At 45.2% G+C, this 25,906-nt stretch overlaps 1 protein-coding gene across 1 annotated transcript in view; it reads left to right on the top strand.

The window, feature by feature from the left end:
- The window catches only part of LOC105478408 (ATP binding cassette subfamily C member 2), a 63,730-nt gene extending 38,212 nt beyond the window's left edge, over positions 1 to 25,518 (top strand). Inside the window, exons 17-32 of the mRNA XM_011735679.2 lie at positions 159 to 335; positions 1,576 to 1,743; positions 1,875 to 2,055; positions 5,915 to 6,041; positions 6,326 to 6,461; positions 7,216 to 7,435; positions 7,582 to 7,736; positions 10,477 to 10,632; positions 12,174 to 12,373; positions 14,527 to 14,653; positions 16,191 to 16,292; positions 16,712 to 16,855; positions 18,040 to 18,198; positions 19,403 to 19,569; positions 23,376 to 23,570; positions 24,275 to 25,518. Of these exons, the coding sequence (XP_011733981.2) occupies positions 159 to 335; positions 1,576 to 1,743; positions 1,875 to 2,055; positions 5,915 to 6,041; positions 6,326 to 6,461; positions 7,216 to 7,435; positions 7,582 to 7,736; positions 10,477 to 10,632; positions 12,174 to 12,373; positions 14,527 to 14,653; positions 16,191 to 16,292; positions 16,712 to 16,855; positions 18,040 to 18,198; positions 19,403 to 19,569; positions 23,376 to 23,570; positions 24,275 to 24,404 (2,544 nt within the window). The 3' untranslated portion in view covers positions 24,405 to 25,518. The remainder of the gene's footprint in view (positions 1 to 158; positions 336 to 1,575; positions 1,744 to 1,874; positions 2,056 to 5,914; positions 6,042 to 6,325; positions 6,462 to 7,215; positions 7,436 to 7,581; positions 7,737 to 10,476; positions 10,633 to 12,173; positions 12,374 to 14,526; positions 14,654 to 16,190; positions 16,293 to 16,711; positions 16,856 to 18,039; positions 18,199 to 19,402; positions 19,570 to 23,375; positions 23,571 to 24,274) is intronic.
- Positions 25,519 to 25,906: the final 388 nt, after the last annotated feature.

Raw genomic sequence — 25,906 nt, 5'->3', positions numbered from 1 at the left:
ACAAGCACATGAATAAATATCAGATCCTCAGTCATCCTGATGCATAGTTCTTCAAATTTAAACTCCATTTGTTTCTTCCCCCTCTCCAGCCACCTCATCCTTCAACCCTGCATTTCTGGAGGTGCAGCTGTAATATGGTCTGATCCTTTTTCATCTAGGGCACCACTGCCTATATCCCACAGCAGTCCTGGATTCAGAATGGCACCATCAAGGAAAACATCCTTTTTGGAGCCGAGTTGAATGAAAAGAGGTACCAGCAAGTCCTGGAGGCCTGTGCTCTCCTCCCAGACTTGGAAATGCTGCCTGGAGGAGATTTGGCTGAGATTGGAGAGAAGGTACTTGGGATAACAAGGGATCTTCAAGGGTGAAGGCATATTGAAGAGAAAAAGTGAGGATGGTGGTGAAGAACTACACGGGGTCACAATATTCCACGTAATAACTCAGAATTTTAAAACTTTCTGCTTGGAAGCAGATACAGGAATTATGTAATTTAAATCAAAGATGATGAGGCAAAGGCCATAAGAAGTTAACAGTGACTGGCCCAAGGTTGATCTCACAGGAGGTTGGGCAGAAGTGGGACCAGAGCCTAGGTGTCCTGATTCTACTTCTGTATCAGCAAGGTCAGGGGAAGATTCTACTAATCTGCTTTGAACACTTAGACGTTTACTGTGAATTATCTTCTGATGTTATTAAAGGCCTTTCCTAAAAATAGATTTTTAGGGCTGGGCGCAGTGGCTCACGCCTGTAATCCCAGCACTTTGGGAGGCTGAGGCGGGTGGATCACCTGAGGTCAGGAGTTTGAGACCAACCTGACCAACAAGGTGAAACCCCGTCTCTACTAAAAATACAAAAATTAGCCTTGCGTGGTAGCAGGCGCCTGTAGTCCCAGCTACTCGGGAGGCTGAGACAGGAGAATTGCTTGAACCAAGGAGGCGGAGGTTGCAGTGAGCTGAGATTGTGCCACTGCACTCCAGCCTGGGCAATGGAGCAAGACTCCATCTCAAAAAAAGAAAAAGATTTTTAATGACTATATTGTATGTATTATATAGATCTAGCATAATTTCTTTTGAAATCTCTAAATAAAAACCCTGCATATTTAGGATGTTTTCATCCTCCCTCCCCAGCACTAGAAATAAATGTAGCGATCTTTGGGAACAAAAAATCTCAAGATGTTAGAAGATTAGTGAAGATACTGCTCTAGAGTAATTTTGATCATTAATTAGCATACACTTATTGAGCACCTACTATATGTCAAATACTGTTTTAAGTGCTGGGGTTACATCCATGAACAAAACAGAAAAAAACCTCTGTTCTACATTCTCATGGGATGACAAGCAACAAAACCATTAAATAAGTAAATTATCTGATAAAAAGTGATAAGTTGGCCATGTCTTTAATTGTTGGGCCTAAAGTTATTTATTTGAATCAGTTCTTTATTTGTATAAAGGAACTTGTTAGATTTTTAACCCCTTGACACCTTATTGAGATAAATTTCTTCCTTTTACCCCTCCCTATTAGATTCTGTGAAGGTGGGTCTAGGGAGTAGTGCTTAATATAAATTATTTTCTTCTTCAGGGTATAAATCTCAGTGGGGGTCAGAAGCAGCGGATCAGCCTGGCCAGAGCTACCTACCAAAATTTAGACATCTATCTTCTAGATGACCCTTTGTCTGCTGTGGATGCTCATGTAGGAAAACATATTTTTAATAAGGTCTTGGGCCCCAATGGCCTGTTGAAAGGCAAGGTGAGAAATCATTGAACATGATGAAGATACAAAGGTGGGGTGGCAGGGAGAGGGGAGGACATGTCTGGCAAGTAAGACAGGGAAGATGGTGGACATATGGTAATTAACACAACTTCATATTATTTTTATAGACTCGACTCTTGGTTACACATAGCATGCACTTTCTTCCTCAAGTGGATGAGATAGTAGTTCTGGGGAATGGCACAATTATAGAGAAAGGATCCTACAGTGCTCTCCTGGCCCAAAAAGGAGAGTTTGCTAAGAATCTGAAGACATTTCTAAGACATACAGGCCCTGAAGAGGAAGCCACAGGTATGTAAGGAGGATTGGGACAAGATAGAATTTGGGCCATGGAAGGAATGGTAAACCAGTATCTACTTCCTGAACTGTACAGTATCCAGTGAACTAGATTTGGAAGCAAACTACCCAGAGATTCAAACTCTGCTTTCTGGGTTTTGAGTCTCTTTGAGGAAACATAGAAATTGAAACTCTATGCCTGGGCCAAACTGGTGGCTTATCCTGCTCATCTGATATCTGACACGCAATCAAAGGACACTGTTTAGAAGGGCACAACTGAAAGTCTGAATGAGTAACCCTTGTGGAAGAAACACCAGTGGCACAACAGTCCCTCTTTTAGGGATGCCATGTTCCTATTGACTCTAGTCACACATGTTACCCCATCTACCCCAAATCCATTAAACAACTTCCTCAACAGCTCCCCGGGCTGGCACTATTAGTGTACTGCTAAATTCTTGGTAAATCCTAACAAAAGGATTTTGATTAATATACCAAAACCACTGGGTGTTTGAACCAGAAAAAAAAAATTATGGCAGTTGCATAGTCTCAGAGTGTACCATAGCAATAGCCTCTAATATCACCACCATTGGGTTCACCAGTTAGCCCTAGTCAGCAGTGGAGCTCTGTTTACTGTGACCCTTCCCAAGGACCTGCCAACAGCAGTCCTGTGCATAGGTCTGGTTATCACCCTCAGGTGGTCACCAGCAGGAGTTCAGGTCTGAGAAAGCCAGGGCAGAAGGGTGTAGGAGCATTCCAGAAATCAGTCAGATGAGGGAGTAGCTACACAGCCTACAAGTGGTAGCATGTTCTGACCATGAAGTGAGGACAAGTAATGGTTTAAAACTACCCTGGGAGGGCCGGGCTCGATGGCTCATGCTTGTAATCCCAGCACTTTGGGAGGTTGAGGCGGGTGGATCACCTGAGGTCAGGAGTTCGAGACCAGCCTGACCAACATGGAGAAACCCTGTGTCTACTAAAAACACAAAATCAGCCAGGCATGGTGGCACATGCCTGTAATCCCAGCTGCTTGGGAGGCTGAGGCAGGAGAATTGTTTGAACCTGGGAGGCAGAGATTGCGGTGAGCTGAGATCCCTCCATTGCACTCTAGCCTGGGCAACAAGAGTAAAACTCCATCTCAAAAAAAAAACAAAAAAAAAACACAAAAAAAAAAACCACCCTGGGAAGCCCAAGAGTTTGAAAGAAAAATCTAAGCCAGGGCTGGATGCAGTGGCTCACACCTGTAATCCCAGCACTTTGGGAGGCCAAGGCAGAAGAATCACTTGAGCCCAGGAGTTTGAGACCACCCTGGGCTATATAGTGAAACCCCATCTCTGCTCAAAAAAAAAGAAGAAGAAAAATCTAAACCAGGAAGTTTGTAAGCTTTGGAGGAAGAAGGCAGGAACAAAGAACAGGATAGTGTAGGTGACAGAAATTGGGAGCCTGGCCAGGAGAGTGGGGCAGGAGTATCAGGGAACAGCAGAAAGGAGTGATTGAAAGCTTTGCATCAACCTTTATGTGCTCTAGATAGTAGCCTGGAGAGAACAAAAAGCACCTACCTGGAGTGGGGAGTGAATGTCCCAAGGAAAGAACAGTGTCTACTGCTAGAGTTCCCTGAGTTATTGCTCAACCACATCACCATGGTTACTGTAAGAAAATCGGGCAGTTGTCCTATGCTAATGGTAAACATTTTTTTCTGATTAGCCTGGATCTGAGTTTCTGGATTCTGTTATAAACCTCTTTTCCTTTGAAGAATCCTGTCTTTAATGTACAAAGAACAGTTTACAAAACATTCCCATAAGCCCTTTTTCTGGTGAACACTGAGAGAACATTTCTGAGCAGTTTTGTAAGCTCCAGAGCCTAGGATGCTGCTGCGTTGGCCCTGGGATCTGGGACTTGGTGGAATGAAGAGAAGGGCAGGAGGGCAAGCTGAGCTGCACTGAGATTGGTTCTGTGTATGAGTTTCCTAATTAGCTGCCTTAACAACACATCACAAACTGAACGGCCACATATTTCTGGAGGCTGGAAGGGCAAGATCAAGGTGTCAGCAGGATTAATTCTTTCTTAAAGTGCTAGGCAATAATCTGTTCAAGGCCTCTCACCTAGTTTCCAGTGGTTTGGCAATCTTTGTTATTGCTGTTTGTTGTGGTTGTTCTTCCTATTTGTTTCATTTCCTGAACTAATTCTGTTAAGTCTGTATTCTTTGTCATTGTCATGTGTGACCACTGAGGTCTCTGTTTGGTTGGCTTAGTGGTCAGCTAGTGATTAGACAGAGACTTCCTTAAATGCTTGGAAACAATAAATGTCTCAGCCTTTGCTGAGAGGCTCTGTGTGTGTGTTGTGGGTGATGGGGAGCATGTCTTCAGCGCTCCAGCAATTTACATATCTGCCTTAGCCTTCACTTCCTGCTTATACAGAGCCACATGGTCAGCCAGAAGTGAGAGATTAGAGCCCTCTTCCATCTTTCCTGGACATGTGCACAGCTCTGCATGTGTACGTGGCATTCTAGATTGCTGGGAATATATCAGAGAGATCAAAGCCCCTGTGAGCATCTTATTTCCCAGCTTTTCCTTTTAAGTTTTTGGTCAGCTTCTTATTTGCCCCAAGTGTTATCACCACCTCAGGCAGCTGCTGTGATGTTAAATAATTGCTGCTGATTGTTTGAGCTAGCTCAGCATTAGGTCAAATAGGCCCTGTAAATGGGGGTTTTCAGGGAATTCCAGATAGGTGAGATAATGTCAGTTCTCCAGGGATGGGGCTTTTGGGAGCATTCTGAACCCACTCTGCCCCCTCCAGTGGCTGCTAGGCTGCTGGTTTTCATGGCTATTAGGATTGTATGGCTGTTAGTTTTCTAGGCTGTAGCAGCCAAGGAGAGGGGGACAGAAATAGGGTAAGTTAAACTGCCACCAAGCTTACTGTTATTACTGAGTGTCAGCTCTTCAAAAAAACAAATGTTCCTGGGATTGTTGCAAGCCTTTGGTTAATTTCAGAGCTCTGAAAAAGTTGACTTTGACCATTTTTTGGTCATTATTCTTATTGCTTTTATGGAGGAGTAGATATCTGGAGGTTCCTATTCTACCATCCCCACTGATGCCCACACTATGTCTTATATTTTATTTTATTTTCAGGGTATGTCTTTTAAGTGCTTTAAATTAATATAAGTTTGTTAAATTATTTGAATTTCAAGATGAACATTTTCTTTTCTTTTATTTTCTTTTTTGAGAGAGTCTCAGTCTGTTGCCCAGGCTGGAGTACATTGGCACAATCATGGCTCACCTTCAACCTCCTATGTTCAAGTGATCCTCCCACCTCAGCCTCCCAAGTAGCTGGGACCACAGGCGTGCACCACCACACCCTGCTAATTTTTAAATTTTTTTGTAGACATAAGAGTTTCCCTGTGGTGTCCAAGGTGGTCTCAAACTCCTGGGCTGAAGTGATCCTCCCACCTTGGCCTCCCAAAGGGCTGGGATTACAGGTGTGAGCCACCATGCTCCGCCAAGATGAGCATTTTCAATTTACAATCACTTCTTTAGTCAATTCTGAGAATGTGACTCTTCTATATGTCTACCATAATCCTTAAACCTCTTTCCTCCTCCAAAGGAACCTGGGCATTTCTAGGAATTTTCTTCTCCATTTTGACCATTTTCTCTTCCAGTGGAATATTAATTCATCTCTCCTTTATCCTGATATTTCTTAATAACAAGATGTAGTAATAACTATTTATGGAGGATTTATGGAGTAAAGTATTCCGTCCCGTATGTACATCTGGGATCCCTTGCTGAAACCAGCAAGATCAGAGAAGGCTTCTCTCTCCTTGTTCATAGGACTGACAGGGCTCTATGCAGCTCTTTCCCTAACCTCTAGTGTGTCTCCCTAGTCCATGATGGCAGTGAAGAAGAAGACGATGACTCTGGGCTGATATCCAGTATGGAAGAGATCCCTGAAGATGCAGCCTCCATAACCATGAGAAGAGAGAACAGCTTTCGTCGAACGCTTAGCCGCAGGTTGGCCATCTATTCAGCTGGCAGCCCTCGTCAGCTCCATATTTCCACTTGATCTTTTTCTTTTTCTTCCTGGGCTTTTCCTGTGAGGGTTAACACTATGGACACTCCAAGCTCTTCCTTTGTTTCTTGTATGAGCGGGGATGGGGAAAAACCAGGGTTGTGTCAGTTTCCCCTGGTCATCTGCCCTGAAATGTGCTTTGATGCCAGCTGAGCGACTATGACATCTGCTTGCAAGAAGACCCTTGGGAATCGCCTGCATGCTCAGGGAAGCTTCCCTCTCTCAGTTCTAGGTCCAGCGGCAGGCATCTGAAGTCCCTGAAAAACTCCTTGAAAACTCGGAATGTGAAAAGCCTGAAGGAAGATGAAGAACTAGTGAAAGGACAAAAACTAATTAAGAAGGAATTCGTAGAAACTGGAAAGGTGAACACCACACAAAAAAGTAGCATTTGAGGTGTTATAAGGTTCAGAACCCAAAATTTTTAACGTTAAGTGAAAATTGAACGCATACTTACAGGAGCAATATGTCCTCTGTCCTTTGCAAATTTTCAGATTCATTATTAACATGTTAGCAGAGGCTGTGGGCTTTCTACCAAGTCATATTTCCATAAAGAATGCCATGTTTCCTGTGAATGTCCTCATCCCACACTTCATGAGTGTTTGATTCCATTCTGATGTGTGGAGGAACAGGAAAACTCAGACCTAGAGCACATAATTCAAATTAATGAAATGTAACCACAAATTTCAAGGTCAGCAGTAGAACCCCATCATCTGTTCTACTCTGATTTTTTGTTTGTGTGTTTATTTTAGAGACAGGTCTCACTATGTTGCCCAGGCTGTACTGAAACCCCCGGGCTCAAGAGATCCTCCCACGCCAGCCTTCTGAGTAGCTGGGACTACAGGGGCATGCTACCATGTCTTGCTTGTCCCAATCTATTTTATATCTTCTTCTCTTAAATGCCTTTAGCTTTTATGATTATTTACCCTGCATTGTATTTCAGCATTGTTCTATTCTTCCTGGCACAGTGCAGAAATGGTGACCACAGACTACCAAATTTTGCTACCTGCTACCTATGCTCCCAGGGGCCTCCACTTCTCCTTGTGGTTGGCATTCTAGGTGATTCCTTATCAAAAACCATTAGGGAGTTCTACTAATATTGAGGTGGGGACTTTGCAGGTGAAGTTCTCCATCTACCTGGAGTACCTACGAGCAGTAGGATTTTTTTCAATATTCTTCATCATCCTTGCATTTGTGATGAATTCTGTGGCTTTTATTGGATCCAACCTCTGGCTCAGTGCTTGGACCAGTGACTCTAAAATCTTCAATAGCACCGACTATCCAAAATCTCAGAGGGACATGAGACTTGGAGTCTACGGAGCTCTGGGATTAGCGCAAGGTATGTCTGATGGCTATGACATCTTACAGAATCTGTCTGGACCCTGTACTTTTCCTGGACTCAGGAATGCATTTGCCGTTATGTCCTAGGCACAAGTCATCAGGGATTCCCGTGCATGGTGCTGACAAAACTGCTTCCATTTCTAGGTATATTTGTGTTCATAGCACATTTCTGGAGTGCCTTTGGTTTCGTCCATGCATCAAATATCTTGCACAAGCAACTGCTCAACAATATCCTTCGAGCACCCATGAGATTTTTTGACACAACACCCACAGGCCGGATTGTGAACAGGTTTGCCGGTGTAAGTATCTCAAGGACTGTCAGGTGGTATGTTTATATACTGAGGATCTTTCTGACAGGGAGGAATTATCATGTCCCCCCAGACAACACTGTTCAGTTCCAGTTCTTTTGTCCACTCAACATGCAGGTGTTTCTTGAGTACTTGCTGTGAGTTCCCAAGGATCCTGGAGATTCAGGGATGAACATCTCTGACCCTTCAAGGAACTCAGCATCTAGTGAAGAAGACAACCAAGGAAGTGAAGGATTATAATAGAATATAGTAAAACCAGTAACAACAGTGTGTAGAAAAGTGGTCTGGGAGTACAAAGGAAAAAAGGCACTACCCCAGCCTGAGTGATAAAGGTAGGAAATGTCAGAAAAGGTGAAACTTAAGTCATAGAAGCAAGCCAGGGGAGATGGTGAGGGTTGGAGGCAGGGATGGCAGTAGAGCAGGGTGAGAAGGATTATTCTGCAGAGGAAAGAACATAAATAAAAGCACTGTCACTGCCTGGGACAGGAAATCCAAGAGACAGTAGGATAACCCTTTGCTTGGCCTCTGCCTCCATTCCTGAAATTTCTATCTTGAATGCTTTAAGAATGAGTAAATTTGGTCTGGACTACGAAATAGAGCCATCGGTGATTTAAGAAGTTCTCAGATATTGTTTCCATCTACCCCAGATCCTGGAACCCTTGGCATTCATTCACTCATTCATTCAACAACCTTGATTGAGCACTTTCTATGAGCCAAGTACTGTACTGGGCACCTGGGCACTCAATGAATATGAAGATTATAGATGTCTCTCTGCCATGGGTCAGACCCGACTCATTGATTTTTTAGTGTATCTGAGATGGGAATTCAGGAACAGAGGCAGAGAGCAGGCAATTCTGAATGACAAGTAACTATTACCAGCACAGTTTTTAGCCCTCTGCTTATGGAGCAGCTCTGGACTCTTGTTTGTTGGCCTTGGGGCAGACAGAAAGTATAGCTCACAGTCCACAGCCAGATTCTGGGGACACAGTAAACACTTCAAAAGTGGGCCGTTAACTGGTCCCCCTGTGTCACCTTCCTCTGGGGCAGAAACAGTGGGCATGATGTCACTAGAGACAACTTCAATGGCCTTTCTGCTCTTTACTAGAACCTAAAAGAACATTCCATTTTGGGTGAGAAATTTCTCGTAGTAATTTTACAAAGATCACAGTTTTCCCCATGTTGTAACATATATAATCTTCTGGGAAAGAGAACACAGGGGTTTTCTGTGAGTTACTTAGGCAACAGTCATAGTTTGAAGACTGCGTTTGCATGAAAAAGGAAACTGTCATTAATTATATAGTAAGTTTTGTTGGGGAGGTGGCTCAAACCTATTAAGGGGAGTCTGATCAAGGGGCCTCTGGGATCGATGGCTGAATTAAGAGGAGATGGAGTGGAGGAAGGAAAGATGGAGACTCTGTGCCAGGTAAGGGTCAAAAGTAATCTGCATAGAACTGATAACTGGTAAGGATTTCTTTTCTCTGCCAACTGTGGGTATAGTTATTTGCATTCTGATAGGACTTTGGGAAAGGTAGGTTAGACTCAGGAGTCATCCTGATTCAGAGCTTTCTTGGAAGACTGTTATCCCTGATCCAGTTTGAGAAATTCCAGAGATAACTTAAACTCACTTTGGTACTCACATATTACTAATCATAGAATCAATATAATCCTCAGAAATGTAGGCAAGGGCAACCCAAAATATAAACCAAGCTTCTTGAGTGTTCTCCAAACCATCCATCCATTGATTCGTTTTCTTATTTGTTCATTTATTCTACATGACTCGTAGGCAACATGGCAGTAAGACACATCTGTTCCCACTGGGTTCCTTGGTTAGAACATTGTCCAGGCAGGTTCACGTTCAACCCCAGCTCCCTTCCCCTTGGTCCTCTATGCTTGGCAGAGGAAACAACTTCCTGAGTATCAGTCAAGAGTGGGTGGCAGGGCCTGATGACCAGAGCCTCCAAGCAAATGTTTATCAAATGCCTGTTATGTGCCAGGCTCTGTTCTAGGTACTCAATGGAATTAGGACCTATGTAAAGATAGAATAATTGAATTGGCTTGGTTATGGGAGAAGAATTTACCTGTAAGGCTCTATTAGCTTACAATGATTATGAATGGTTTAGTAAATCTGACAAGTGGGAATTTCACTGAGAAGCATGAAAACCTTTACCAAATCTGTTGAAAAAGGTAAAGGATGACTGCCATCATCTGTTTGGAGGGATTTTTATAAATGAATAATTTTTTTTTTTTTTTGATACTAAGTCTCACTCTGTCACCCAGGCTGGAGTGCAGTGGCATGATCTTGGCTCACTGCAACCTCTACCTCCCAGGTTCAAGTGATTTTCCTGCCTCAGCTTCCTGAGTAACTGGGATTACAGGCACATGCCACCATGCCCAGCTAATTTTTGTATTTTTAGTAGAGACGGAGTTTCACCATGTTGGTCAAGCTGGTCTTGAACTCCCAATCTCAGGTGATCCACCTGCCTTGGCCTCGCAAAGTGCTGGGATTACAGGTGTGAGCCACCGTGCCCGGCCTAAATGAAGAAATTATGGAAATGAAATTGGTTATTGGGGTGAGCAGTGCAGCCTAGTGCAAATGGACACAATGAAATGATTACATGAAGGAGTACTGGGAACAAACAGAATCCAGCAGATCCCTTGCTAGGACACGGAAGATGTAAACTATTTTAGGAAGACCTCGATGATGGTGTAGCTCTCCTAATTGTTTTCCTAGGATATTTCCACGGTGGATGACACCCTGCCTCAGTCCATGCGCAGCTGGGTTACATGCTTCTTGGGGATAATCAGCACCCTTGTCATGATCTGCATGGCCACGCCTGTCTTCACCATCATCGTCATTCCTCTTGGCATTATTTATGTATCTGTTCAGGTAGGTTTGGAAATTTGGCTAAGTCATCTTTCCTCTCTATTTACAAAAGCCCAGCCTCTTTCCTGAGAATCTTCTTTGGTTCATTGCTAGTCCTTCATTCCTCCCCTCAGCATCTTTGCCATTTAGTCATGCATTGGCATACCCAGGAGCCCACAGGCCACTGTCTGAAGCTGAAGTAAGAGCATCAGTGGGTGCACCATTCATGGCAAATGTCACCCTAACTGCTGCCTGCCTCCCACTCCCTGGAGGCTTAGGTGGGACAGATTTATGTTTGGATCCAAGACTACTTTGAGATTGGCTCTGGATACAGTCTTGCAGCTCCATAAGATCCCCCATGACGATTAGGTCGGTTCCAGAAGAGCCATGCTGTGGTGCTTCCTTGGTTGACTTTGGACAGGTATAGCTGCTTGGAGAGGTCTCTCAGCAGCAGCTGGGTCTCTCTTTTTACTTCGGCAAAGTTCTAGTTTCACTGGGGTGTCTGTGGGTAGTTTAGTCTCAATTCCGGCGTATTCTTCGAGGGAATGTGCACCTTGAAAGCAAAACAGGGAAACTGGAATGAGTGGAAGGAACCCTATTCCCACAATAAAATGGATGAGGGAGGGGGAGTCTGGGGGGGAACTCTGGTCCCACCAGCTGCTTTTGTGGTGAACTGTTTGCCTGGGGAAACAATTCTGAAGACATTGTGGTCAGGGGCCTGTGGCCTTGTGGCCTGCGATTGGCGGCTCCCGCCATGTCCACGTGCAGTTCCTCAGGCACACTGTCACTATAGTGGCCTTTTAACTGTTAATAACAAACCAACAAACAAGAAGCAGGGTTATTGGAGGGGACGTCTGTACATCCCTGTATAACATTTTGCATCCCGACTCTCCAATGCCCCACTCTTCCCAGGTTTCAACAAATCCTCACAGAATCTAGTAGCAGCACGGACTCATTCCACTCCCCCTTGCCCTCAGGCCACAGGGTTCTTCCTGCGTTGGATTCCACCCTGTTCCAGTTCTTACCCCTTCAGCACTCTGCATACCTCCAGAATTCTCTGTACCTTCACACACCACTGAGGCACAGTTTTGGTCACTTACCTGAACAGATTCTTCCATTTTTACCCAAACCTAGGCATGCCTTTTTCTGGCCATTTCCTGCCCATACCCATGGGCCCCGCTGCCTTTACAAAATCCTTTTGAGGACGTTTTCTCTAATGAGTACAGAAACTGTCACATGGACGAGATCCATAGATCTGGGGGATATGGGTTAGGCTGACGGAACTCCTCGGGAGGTTTGGAGACTCAAAGCTCTGAGGCTGTGGTGTGGTCTCCTCATGTTCACCCCCCTCTGTTCCCCGCCAACCCCAGTCTTCTCATTGGTCTCCTCCTCGGAGCCTCTCTCATCATATTCTGCTCCCAGACATGGCACGGCAGGCTTTTGTCTTGTTCAGACGTAAGCTGTGGCCGTCAAGGGGAAGAACGCTGGGTTGTGGCCAGAAAGAAGGAAGATGGTGGATGCCCCATGACTGCAGGACTGGCTGATTCTTTACTTTTTGTGTCCAGATATTTTATGTGTCTACCTCCCGCCAGCTGAGGCGTCTGGACTCTGTCACCAGGTCCCCAATCTACTCTCACTTCAGCGAGACTGTGTCGGGTTTGCCGGTTATCCGTGCCTTTGAGCACCAGCAGCGATTTCTGAAACAAAATGAGGTGAGGATTGACACCAACCAGAAATGTGTCTTTTCCTGGATCATCTCCAACAGGTGAGGCTTCCCCTGGGTATTTACCCATGTGTGTGCTTTGGGGTTCCACATGTTTGACGTTAGCTGTGGGAGGGCAGGCATGGCTAGTGGTGTGAAATTCACTCTGGCCACACACACTGTCGTGCTGTGTAAGTGGAGAGAAGAAAGCGTGAGCTTTGGAGTCAGAGACTGGGTCCCCATGCCAGCTCTGCTGTTTACCAAGCTGGGTGAATTGCCTTGGCCTCTCTAAGGAAAATCTCCATTTCTTTGTTTTTGTAATGGCCAGAACACACCCTATATCACAGAGTTCCACCTGTCTCATGGTGGAAGTCAAATGACACTTGTGAGCGTTTTGTAACCCAGTACCAAACAAGTTCTGGGTGAACTGAACATCCTCTGTTTACTTTTCTGAGAACGGATGTGAGATTCTCCATAGTCATGACACTCTTTCTGGATAGTGAAGGCAGTGGAGGTTGGAGAGAGGAGAGTTGGAAATTTTTAGGTAAGACCATTGACGACAGAAAGAGAAAATTCCACCCTGTGAACAGGGTGAGCGGTATTCTCCAGTATCCTTAAGCCCTGGCAAGCGGTATGTCCTGGAAAGAGGAAGATCTTTTTCAGAAAGAAAAATTCTTGAGTGGCTTCCAAAGTGTCTTGAGGCGCTAAAGATGCTCAGTATTATTTGGAATGTGGAAAGGTCAGAAGTTTGATTGTAAAGATATTTTATTTCTTAGAGACTTTCCAAGAAGGAAAAGGCATATAAGTAAATCTTATTAGACCTTCACTGTAAAGTACATATCATATTTATTCATACACATGCTGGAATTATTGGTGCGGACATTTAAATACATTTTCTTTGGGAAAGTCCTTTTTTTTTTTTTTTTTTTTTTTTTTTTTTTTTGAAGGAGTTTCCCTCTTGTTGCCCAGGCTGGAGTACAGTTGCAATCTCAGCTCACCACAACCTCTGCCTCCTGGGTTCAAGCAATTCTCCTGCCTCAGCCTCCCAAGTAGCTGGGATTACAGGCATGCACCACCACGCCCAGTTAATTTTTTTTTATTTTTAGTAGAGACGGGGTTTCTCCATGTTGGTCAGGCTGGTCTCGAACTCTCTACCTCAGGTGATCTGCCTGCCTCAGCCTCCCACAGTGCTGGGATTACAGGCGTGAGCCACCGCGCCCGGCCTGGGAAAGTCCGTTTTTATAAACTGTGTCTATACGCACGTTCTCTTCAGTTCTCTATGAAATCCAAGTGTATATACCTGTGGCCAACTCGCACCTAACTTCCTTTCACCCTTGGCTTCTTCTTCCCCTTTTACAAATGCTGAAATCAAACGGGGCACGATGACCCTTCCTGTGGTGCTTACTTTTTAATCTTACACATGGATTCACTACAGCATTGCTTCCCCAGCCTGATCAAAAGAAGTCATTTGGGGCGTTCATTTAAAATGCAGATTCTTGGCCGGGAGCAATGGCTCATACCTGTAATTCCAGCACTTTGGGAGACTGAGACAAGCAGATCACGTGAGCCCAGGAGTTCAAGACCAGCCTGGACAACATGATGAAATCCAGGCTCTACAGAAAACACACACACACACACACACACACACAAAAGTAGCTGGGTTCAGTGGTGTGCACCTATAGTTCCAGCTACTTGGGAGGTTGAGGTGGGAGGATGGCTTGAGCCCCGGAGGTCGAGGCTGCAGTGAGCCATGATCACGCCACTGCACTCTAGCCTTGGTGACAGAGCAAGACCTTGTCTCATAAAACAAAAACAAACAGAAAAAATGCATATTCTTGAATCCCATCCTAGGCGCCCTGAAATCAGAATCTTAAAGGAAGGGGTCGGGGAATTTTCCACATGAATTTGTAACATTGTATACTAACAGTTGCCCTAGGTGATTCTTATGATTTGGTGAGTTTGGTGGACATTGCACTGTAGGATTCCCTTAGTTCAGCAAAGCCCTCTAGGATCTTTAAAATGCAATTTATTTTCTTAAAAATAATATCAATAGGCTTTTAGGAAAACATGTTGTTTCTAAGTCAAATTGAAGCATCGCCTAAGAGTGCAGCCTGATTGAGTCAAACCCTCTGAGAATGTTCTGTGAACACCAAGTTTGCTGGTTAAGATAAGGATGTGATCAGTGACACCCACTCTCTTGTTCTGTTGCCCCACAGGTGGCTAGCAATTCGCCTGGAGCTGGTTGGGAACCTGATCGTCTTCTTTTCAGCCTTGATGATGGTTATCTACAGAGATACCCTAAGTGGGGACACTGTTGGCTTTGTTCTGTCCAATGCACTCAATGTGAGTTTGAAGGTTGAGAGTTTGGTTTCGTTAGTGCACTTATTCTTAAATTAAGCCTGATGTATACTGTGGAGTCTGTGCTCTTGATTCCTTCTTAAACCCAGAGGGACTAAGGGAGGCTGAGGTTCAAACCCTGGCTCCATCTTTTACCCATGGACATGCTCCTTACTCTTCCTAAGTAGACATGAATGCCATCTAGAAAACTGGACATAAATGTTGACCTTAGGGCTTAAGAAGGCAATTTCATGTGTTTCAATCTAATTGTTCCCTGTCTGCCTCTTTGCTTGGTTCTAGTTAAAAGAGAGAATACATAACTTTCTTCTCTAGAATGCAGCAGTAATCAGAAAGCCTTTTTGAACAAATAATTCCTCCTGTGTTTATTTTTCTTAGATGGTAGAATAATTGGAGGTAATTCTAATAAAGAACATAGAGTCTGATAAAACTATAGAATGTGTCTCACTGCAGCATCCCCAGCATGACTAGGGGATACATGGCAGGCATGATTCTTTTCTAGCACCTAAGACAGTGGCTGGCACTACCGTAATTATTCAGTCAATATTTGTTATAAATGAGTCATTTGACCATCTTTTTGAACTAATTTTTTTTAGTTCAAAGAGATTTGCATAGTTATATGTGGGCTTTATATAATAGTGGTGTCTTCATTAGAAGTTAATAAGGCTAGTGGAGCGCAGTGGCTCACACCTGCAATCCCAGCACTTTGGGAGGCAGAGGCGGGTGGATCACCTGAGGTCAGGAGTTTGAGACCAGCCTGGCCAACATGGTGAAACCCCATCTCTACTAAAAATACAAAAATTAGCCAGGCGTGGTGGCAGGTGCCTGTAATCCCAGCTACTAGGGAGGCAAGAGACTGCAGTCACTTAGTTCCTTGTGTCACTGCCCTTTCATCCCCCTATTTCTAGGCTTTTTAGCCCAGGACAGGCAAGGCAAATAGTCAGGAAACTATTGTATTGAACCAAAACAAAATGACTCAAATACCAGCAATTACATATGCTTCAATCTACACAAAGTGGATACTCCGATTCCCCATGATTCTGTCCTCTGCTGTCTCTGGCTCCCTTTCTCTAACCACCATTTGCTCAACAAAAAACTCCCTGTGCATATATGCAAACTCCTGAGTCTTTTCCTGAGAGAAGTTTGCATCTGAGTAATCTACAGATTCCCTGGCCTGGATCATGCCTTTCTCTGATTCACAAAGAACACTAGGCATACAGGCAGGAGGCCTGACCTCTGCTCCCACTCCGCCCATTGCCAGACTCTCCAATTCCAGCTTTAGCCCCAAACCACTAGACACTCACATTGCGCTTTGCATGAGCACCTAATTGTTCTGCAGCCATTCAATGCACTGCTCTTAATTCCTTCCCCAAGGAGGCAAGGATTGTCTTTCTTACGCTTTTCCTTACTCCCTTGCAGAGCCCAGCACAGTGCTGGGTACAAAGTCAGCACTGGACTGTCCTTGTGGTTTGAGTGGTTGAGTTTTGTGCCTATGATGATTTTCAGTCTTCTGGTTTTTCTGTAGATCACACAAACCCTGAACTGGCTGGTGAGGATGACGTCAGAAATAGAGACCAACATTGTGGCGGCTGAGCGAATAACTGAGTACACAAAAGTGGAAAATGAGGTAAGGAGGAACTGGAAAAATCCAGGGACAAGGCAAAAACAACATGCACCTCCTTCGAGGGTGCATCTGTAGAATTTCTCCATATTTCACATGGGCCCGTAATGGTCCCTAAAGTTTCCTTTCCTCGAACTCAAAGGACCTCATTTCTTCAAACTTAGAATAGGAAATGGTTTAGGGGATGTCAAGTCTTGGAACATACCATGGAGATCTACAGCACAAGCTTGTGGTGTATTTTTCTTTAACTGAATAAGGTAGGAACTTTCCAAAGTACAAGTCCAGTTCATTCTATTAAACGCAGAGGCCATTAGGTAGCTGGGACACTGCTACCCTTCTCCTGTTCTATGACACGAGTCATGGGTAGACTGTTCGGCTGAGTTGTCACCTTATAAAACTTACATCTCATCTTGTCTCCTTGCCAGGCACCCTGGGTGACTGATAAGAGGCCTCCGCCAGATTGGCCCAGCAAAGGCAGGATCCAGTTTAACAACTACCAAGTGCGGTACCGACCTGAGCTGGATCTGGTCCTCAGAGGGATCACTTGTGACATCGGTAGCATGGAGAAGGTAGGTGGAGTGAAGCAAGGCCTGGATGGGAGGCCTTGTGATCAAACAGCAATTGGACAGAGTGGAGAGCAGCTGGGCCCTAAGCCTTCATCATCTGGATGGAGGGAGAGGGTCAGGGCACTTCCTCTGCCCTGGGGAGGTGTGGGGACACAGTATCAGAGGGAAGGATAGCAGCCAGGAATCACACAGACTTACTGCAGCTGTGGGGGCCTTCTGCTCAGCTCCTCCCTGCCTCCTAGCCAGCTGACCAGGGCCCCTTTCCTATAAGGTCCACAGTATGCAGAGAGGAAGTCAGGAAGGAAACAAGGGGGCATCCAGGCCTGGTGAAGGAACTGTTGAGAATAGCAGTGTGGAGGGTTGTCCCTGAAGGAAGAATGGCCCAGTTCTCCTCCCAGTCTTCAAAGTCAGGCACCCTCCTTAGGTGCTGTTGTTCTCCGAGGACTTGGGGTCTGATGAGCAAGGGTGCTGAAGTCCAGATCAGAGTCTGGCTCTCAGCTGGTGGCAGACCTAATCTTTCCCTTCTTCACAAGGATTTTTCTTCTTTCTTTATTTTTACTTTTATTTATTTATTTATTTATTTATTTATTTATTTATTTATTCATTTATTTTTTGAGATGGAGTCTCACTCTATTACCCAGGCTGGAGCGCAGTGGTGCAATCTTGGCTCACTGCAACCTCTGCTTCCCGGGCTCAAGTGATTTTCCTACTCAGACTCCCAAGTAGCTGGGACTACAGGTGCACGCCACCATGCCTGGCTAATTTTTTTTGTATTTTTAGTAGAGACGGGGTTTCTCCATGTTGACCAGGCTGGTCTTGAACTCCTGGCCTCAGGTGATCTGCCCGCCTTGGCCTCCCAAAGTGCTGGGATTACAGGCATGAGCGACCGCACCTGGCCTAAACAAGGATTTTGTTTTTATCTATAAGTTCCAATAATAATTGTAACAACAGCTGCCAAGAGAGTCCATTTCAAAGGGACTATAGTTCGCAGCAAACAATGATTTTTGACATCTTTTTCTGACATCCGGGTACTTTTTTCCTTACCAAAACCAAAATCAGTTTAGTATCTTAGAGATGGAGCAGCCAATCACTGCCTCTTACCTCATGTGACTGTGAACGCCCTGGCTAAATAACTTCTCCCCAAGAATTGCGTGTGGAACTAATGTGTAAGGGAACTATATTCACAGATTGGTGTGGTGGGCAGGACAGGAGCTGGAAAGTCATCCCTCACAAACTGCCTCTTCAGAATCTTAGAAGCTGCCGGTGGTCAGATCATCATTGATGGAGTAGATATTGCTTCCATTGGGCTCCACGACCTCCGAGAGAAGCTGACCATCATCCCCCAGGTGAGCTCTAGAACTTACTCGGGCACATGCCGTGGGGAGCAGCTTGTTTTACAGGAAACATATGCAGCTTCTTCTTGATGTCTATTCAGTCAGCACTGTCAATTCCGCAGTCTACTCCAGATACCTGAGCTAGTTCCCTGGGATGGACACGTCGTTTCCAGGTTTCCAAAACTTAAGTTTTGAAATGTTTGGTAATATGCATTTGTGGCTGCCTGTATCTGACCACTAGGTGGCAGCAACACAACAGAAGTCAAGCAGAGCGGATGATTATTTAGCGTTGCTATAGCCCATGACGGTTTGCAAGACTTCTGCAATCAGCATTAGCAGGTTTGCCGCTGAAGCTTGAAGCCATTAAGCTTTATACTTCCCATTTGCTATGGTTAAAAGGTAGAGGAGGGAATTTGCTGCAGGTTTCTGCCAGCAAGCGGAATGCTTCGTGCATCAGCAAGAAAGATTTCCCCTCGGCTTCCTCTCCGGATCCTGCCAGATAAGGATTGCCGCGGGGCCTCTGGGCTCTCCAGCAGCGCGCGGCACCTCAGGAGAACCTTTCGCCCTCCGCCCACTGCAGCCCAGTTCCTCTAGGGGTAGCTTTGGTCTGTGTGGTGTTTGCTCAGTTCGATAGTCCTTTCTCCAGCCTCTTCAAAAGGGTGACACCTTCTTCTCATGCGGCTGTACTATTCTTTCCTCTACCCTCTTCTGATCCCTCCACCTTGAAACCACGAGTTTGGTTTGGGAGGCCGAGGCAGGTAAATCACTGGAGCCCAGGAGTTCAAGATCAGCCTAGGCAACATGGCAAGAAACCATCTCTACAAAAAATTGAAAAAATCAGCCAGGCATGGTGGTGCGTGCCTGTGGTCCCAGCTACTCGGGAGGCTGAGGTGGGAGGATCACCTGAGCTAAGGACGTCAAGGCTGTAGTGAGTGGTGTTCGTGCCACTGCACTCCAGTGTGGGCAACAGAGTGAAACTCGGTCTCAAAAGCAAAAAATAAACCGAGGACTTCTCTTAACCCTGTGCCTGGCCCCTGGCTGGTAGCCACTCCGAGCCTGAGGAGGGAAAACCTTGTGGAAGCTGAACCACAAACCAGCTTCCTGCCTCAGGAATCCACCTCAGGCCCAGTCCTATCCACCATCTCCCAGTCCCGAGGAACTCCGAGGTCCTTTTCTGGCGTGAGCCCCAACAGCCGCCTTGTCCCTTCACTTGCAGGACCCCATCCTGTTCTCTGGAAGCCTGAGGATGAATCTCGACCCTTTCAACAACTACTCAGATGAGGAGATTTGGAAGGCCCTGGAGCTGGCTCACCTCAAGTCTTTTGTGGCCAACCTGCAACTTGGGTTATCCCACGAAGTGACAGAGGCCGGTGGCAACCTGAGGTAATGTTCCATAGCCTGCTGCCCTGCAGGCAGTGAGAGGATGTGAGGGGGCCACTCCTCGTGTTCCTCGTGTTAGGTGATGCCTGGCATAGAATTTTCGCCGGGCGCGGTGGCTCAAGCCTGTAATCCCAGCACTTTGGGAGGCCGAGACGGGCGGATCACGAGGTCAGGAGATCAAGACCATCCTGGCTAACACAGTGAAACCCCGTCTCTACTAAAAAATACAAAAAAAAAAAACTAGCCGGGCGAGGTGGCGGGCGCCTGTAGTCCCAGCTACTCGGGAGGCTGAGGCAAGAGAATGGCGTGAACCCGGGAGGCGGAGCTTGCAGTGAGCTGAGATCCGGCCACTGTATTCCAGCCTGGGCAAGACAGCCAGACTCCGCCTCAAAAAAAAAAAAAAAAAAAAGAATTTTCATCCGGGTCTGATTCCTAAAGTGTAAAATGAACCTGTTGTAAACTTCACAAGATAAAATAGCTGTGAAAGTGCTTCAAAACTCTTGAAAACTGGCCAGGCACAGTGGCTCACGCCTGTAGTCCCAGCACTCTGGGAGGCTGAGGCAGGTAGATCACCTGACATCAGGAGTTGGAGACCAGCCTGGTCAACATGGTGAAACCCTGTCTCTACTAAAAATACAAAAAGTAGCTGAGCATGGTGGTGGGCACCTGTAGTCCCAAGCTACTCAGGAGGCTGAGGCAGGAGAATCGCTTAAACCCAGGAAGTGGAGGTTGCAGTGAGCCAAGATTGTGCCACTACACTCCAGCCTGGGTGACAGAGCAAGACTCTGTCTAAAAAATAATAATAATAATAATAAAATAACTCTTGAAAACCTTTGTTATTGGCCGGGCGCAGTGGCTCATGCCTGTAATCCCAGCACTTTGGGAGGCTGAGGCCGGTGGATCATGAGGTCAGGAGTTCAAGACCAGCCTGGCCAAGATGGTGAAAGCCCATCTCTACTAAAAATACAAAAAATTAACTGGGCGTGGTGGCGGGCACCTGTAATCTCAGCTACTCAGGAGGCTGAGGCAGAGAATTGCTTGAACTTGGGAGGCAGAGGCTGCAGTGAGCCGAGATCGCACCACTGCACTCCAGCCTGGGAGACAGAGCGAGACTCCATCTCAAAAAAAAAAAAAAAAGAGAAAGAAAACCTTTGTTATTAAATGTAATCCTCGTATGATATTACACAATGTGAGCTTACACATCCCACAGTTGTGGAGAACCACAGAAAGCAGAGGCTCCCAGCTGCGCACAATCAGGATGAAAATAGTCTGGCTGCCTGGTCCAACCCTAGAGTCTGATTTAATTGTATGAGGTTAGACTGGACTTGGGGAGTTTTAAAGGATTCCCACAAGGCTGTTAAGCGCATCCCAGTTTAAAAACCACTGATCTAAAGAGCATGCGGATGACAGGGAACGTGACATCTGTAAAGTACTTAGGCACTGCTGAAACACCTGAAATCAACAAAAGACTCTCTTGGCTTTCAGTTATTTTTACGTTTCCAAAACATTTTTACATAGTTGACAGTTCACTTCTGGCCTTCGCTGCACGTTTGTCCATTAATAAGTTGACCTGGCATTTTTCCTGTAACATTTTTGTTTTTCCTTCCATACACTGAAGTTCTGCCCTCAGCCAAAGCCCACTACTCATGGACAGGTCTTGCTCCTGTCCCAGGTGCCTCAGTGGTGTTGGCAGGGAATAGGCCATTTGCAAGTTGAAGCTCAGGAAGGAAGGGACGGCTCAGTAACTGATTCATGGACCAGCCGCTCTGGCTTCACCTGGGAGCTTGTTGCACATGCAGAATCTCAGGGTGTAGACCTACTCACCAGAATCTGCATTTTAGCAAGATTCCCAGGTGATTTGTGTGCACGTTACTCTTGAGAAGCACTGCCTAGAGTTTTGTGATTAACTAGGCTGCAAGCTAAAATCACCCAGGAAGCTTTAAAACTCCCAATGCCTAAACTGTAGCCCAGACCAATTGAATCGGGGACCCAGGTGATTTCAATGTGTAGCCCCAGGGAACAAGCCCTGGTAGAGAGCATCGGCAGTTTACTTTCCCTCCACAACAGGTCTAGCAACTAGCAGGACTCAAGTAGGTCTTTAGGCCAGTGTAAAAGATCATTCAAACATTCAGTCAGCAAAAATGTAGTAACACCGGCCAGGCGCGTGGCTCATGCCTGTAATCCCAGCACTTTGGGAGGCCGACGCAGGCGGATCACCTGATGTCGGGAGTTTGAGACCAGCCTGACCAACATGGAGACACCCCATCTCTACTAAAAATACAAAATTAGCTGGGCAAGGTGGCGCATGCCTGTAATCCCTTGGGAGGCTGAGGCAGGAGAATTGCTTGAACCCAGGAGACAGAGGTTGCAGTGAGCTGAGATTGCGCCATTGCCCTCCAGCCTGGGTGACAAGAGCAAAACTCTATCTCAGAACAAAACAAAACAGTAATAACACCTACTATGTGCCAGGTACTGAAAATACAGAGGCAAAGAGAGACACAACCCTGACTTCCTAGCACTTAACAGCATAATGAAGACAGACGTGTGACAGTAAATGCCAGTACAGTCTGTGTTACAGAGGGGACTTGTGGGATGCTATGATAGGGTGCAATGGGAGGCCTTGACATTTCTGGTTTGTATAAACAAAAATCATGCCATCTTTCTCCTGTCCAAGCTGAGAGATGCTTAAATGGTATTACCAATGCCTTGATTTCAGACCTGAGTTTCAAACCTGGACCGGGGGACTAAAACTTACATTTCTCTGTTGAATGACAGGCAAGTTCAGCTGGGCGAGAGCAGCTGAAAGCCAAAGTGGCGCCCCAGCAACAGAGTCTGTTACTGTGAAGTCCAAAGTATACATGACACTTGGGGCCAGGCAGGAGTTTGGTACAAGCTAAGTAAATAGTTTTTCAGTGTCTCTGATCTTACATTACGGGGAAAACTGGAAGTTCATCTTGGATGACTTCTCATCTCCTGCAGAAATTTTCTTACAGAGAATTACAGAACTTTAGCCACCCCCTGTTTAATATGTTCCCTAATGGCCACAGCAGGAAAGAGCAATTAGCAAATTCCTGAATATTTCCTTCACATCATTTCCCAAAGCTTCTTTATGTAAGTAAGAGGTCCAGCCTTCATTACAGGCTTTTAGCAAATTAAAGCCATTTGCATTTTACAAGCATATTTGAATTCCACATACATTGCATCTCACACCAAGACATCACGTTCATTAGATAGCTTCATCTCTAATCAAGGCAGAAGGCTTTGAACAAATAATTAGCCTTGAGATTAGAATTACACATTAAAATAATAAATGGATTTGCTAAGGCCACAAAGAAATGCCACTGGGGCATTCTAGTGTAGTTCCTCCCTATATTAATGGTTTCAGGTCAAATACTGCTAAAGTAAACTTGGTGACATTCCTGTTGTTTTGGAAATGTTGATATCACCGCAACCAAATACAAAGCATTGTTCCTGGGCCAGTGTTATCCAAACTTGTTTAAGCATAAAAATGGCCTGGGGTGCTTAGTAAAAAGGCACGTTCCTAGGCTCCTCCCCACTCTGATTGAGTAAAGCAGGGGCCCAGAAATATGACTTTTTAATTAAGTACTTGGGGTGGGTCTTCAATCGGGGAAGTTTGAAAAACGATGCTCACAATAGCAACGTACGGCTTGTTGAAGAGGCCCAAACATTCCAGGGCAACTTTGGAGTGGGGGTTTTGAAAGTCTCATCTGGAACATGAAAATGGTCCCCTGCCCTGCGTCTTTCCTTGGTCCTTAGGAGCTAACGCATACTGCTTCTATTGGCTGCAGCATAGGCCAGAGGCAGCTGCTGTGCCTGGGCAGGGCTCTGCTTCGGAAATCCAAGATCCTGGTCCTGGATGAGGCCACTGCTGCGGTGGATCTGGAGACAGACAACCTCATTCAGACGACCATCCAAAACGAGTTCGCCCACTGCACAGTGATCACCATCGCCCACAGGCTGCACACCATCATGGACAGTGACAAGTGAGTGTGGGGGGACAGGGCTTGACACAGATGGCTTAACCCTTGCTCTACAGTAACAGTGTCTGCCGGGAAACACCTAATGGCAGAAGGTTTAACCACCACCATATTACTGATGAGGAAACTGAGACTTAGGGATGTCAAGTAATCTGGCCCAAATTTTACATCAAGCGAATGAAAGCAAACAAGGTTAAGGGAACTAGTCATATCTTGAGGGTAAAATAGGAAACTGTGTGTTGTAACAATTAACTGGGTATGGGGAGGTGGCAGCTCAAGCGGTGAGAGGCAGATGTTGACCGTAGACCTTCCCAACTGTCCTGAGCCTCAGCTGCTGCTCTGTGAAATAGCTAGACGCTTTCTATTCCTTCCAGCTGTGTCATATTACAATCAAAGTCAGTAATCTTAGAAAGCTGTTTGGAGATGATAGGCACCCTTTGTAAACCAATCTATCCTTAAACAATGTGTACTTCTTTTAAAAACTCATGTAAATGAACTCATACTGCCTGTATTCTTCTATTACTTGATTCTTTTGTTCAATATTATTTGCAGAATTCATCCATGTTGATGTGCGTAGCTGTGGCTCATTGATTTTCAGGGCTTTGTAACCTTGTCTGACTATACCACAACTTAGTCCTGGTTATTCTTATAAATGCCTAGACTTGAGATGCTGCTTTCTAAGACTTTTCTTTCTTTCTTCCTTGTTTCAGGGTAATGGTCCTAGACAATGGGAAGATTGTAGAGTACGGCAGCCCTGAAGAACTGCTACAAACCCCTGGACCTTTTTACTTTATGGCTAAGGAAGCTGGCATTGAGAATGTGAACAGCACAGAATTCTAGCAGAAGGCTCCACGGGTTAGAAAAGGACTATAAGAATAATTTCTTATTTAATTTTATTTTTTGTAAAATACAGAATACATACAAAAGTATGTATAAAATGTACGTTTTAAAAAAGGATAAGTGAACATCCATGAACCTACTACCCAGGTTAAGAAAATAAATATCACCAGGTAGTTGAGAAACCCCTCGATTGTCTACCTCGATCGTACTTCCTTGCTACCCACCTCTCCCAGGGACAACCACTGTCCTGAATTTCATGATGATTATTCCCTTGCCTTTCATTTCCGTTTTATCACCTTGGTATGTGTCTTTAAACAACGTATACCCTTTTTTACTTATGTAAGTGGACTGACTCACACTGCATACATCTTCTATGACTTGATTCTTTTGTTCAATATTGTATTTGAGATTCATCCATGGTGATGCAAATAGGTGCGTTATTTTTTTTTCTCTGCTCTATAAGCTGGCATTGTACGAATACAGCACAATGTATCAGTTTTAACATTGGGGATCATTAGCATTATTCTCAGGTTTTTTAAAATTATAAACAATACTACTAGGGACATTCTGGTCTACATCTCCTGGCACATATGTAAGAGTTTCTCGGCTGGGCGCGGTGGCTCAAGCCTGTAATCCCAGCACTTTGGGAGGCCGAGACGGGTGGATCACGAGGTCAGGAGATCGAGACCATCCTGGCTAACACGGTGAAACCCCGTCTCTACTAAAAAAATACAAAAAACTAGCCGGGCGAGGTGGCGGGCGCCTGTAGTCCCAGCTACTCGGGAGGCTGAGGCAGGAGAATGGCGGGAACCCGGGAGGCGGAGCTTGCAGTGAGCTGAGATCCGGCCACTGCACTCCAGCTTGGGCGACAGAGCGAGACTCCGTCTCAAAAAAAAAAAAAAAAAAAAAAAGAGTTTCTCTAGGGTATACCCTAGGAATGGAGGAGGGTATGCACATGTTTACATGCACTAACTAGCTGGTGCCAAACTGGTAATGCCAACTGAAAACATTGCTGTCAATCTGATGAATATGAATTGATGTATCACTGAGAATTTCATTTGCATTTCCCTGGTATCTATTGGGGATGAATATATTTTCATGTTTCTGATTTGCATTTCCAATCATTTTTTAAATATTGTGTCTGATAATTCCAATGTCTGGATTCTTTATCTGTTGTTTCTGTTGGTTTTTACTCATGGTATTTTATTTCCTTGTATGTCTTGTGCATTTTTATTATAAGCTTGTTCTCCTTAAAACTTTGTGGACATTCTTTGGGGCCTAAGTTGACCGTGAGTTCTTCCTAAGGGAATTGGGAATGCATTAGCCTGTTGCCTGGGGCATTACCCAGAACCTCTTTGAATGAAATTCTTCACTAAGGGGTTTCAAACCACCGTGCAACTTCAGACCACAATCCTGTACAACAGCTTGTGATTTACAAATTCTCGAGGGAGAGTGACAGGTTGGAGATAGGTGTGGGGTTTTGTTGTTGATTTTGACTCCTG

This window comes from Macaca nemestrina, chromosome 9, assembly GCF_043159975.1.
Source record: "Macaca nemestrina isolate mMacNem1 chromosome 9, mMacNem.hap1, whole genome shotgun sequence".
In the NCBI taxonomy this organism is placed as follows: Eukaryota; Metazoa; Chordata; class Mammalia; order Primates; family Cercopithecidae; genus Macaca; species Macaca nemestrina.
This window is presented reverse-complemented; position numbering and strand designations above follow the sequence as displayed.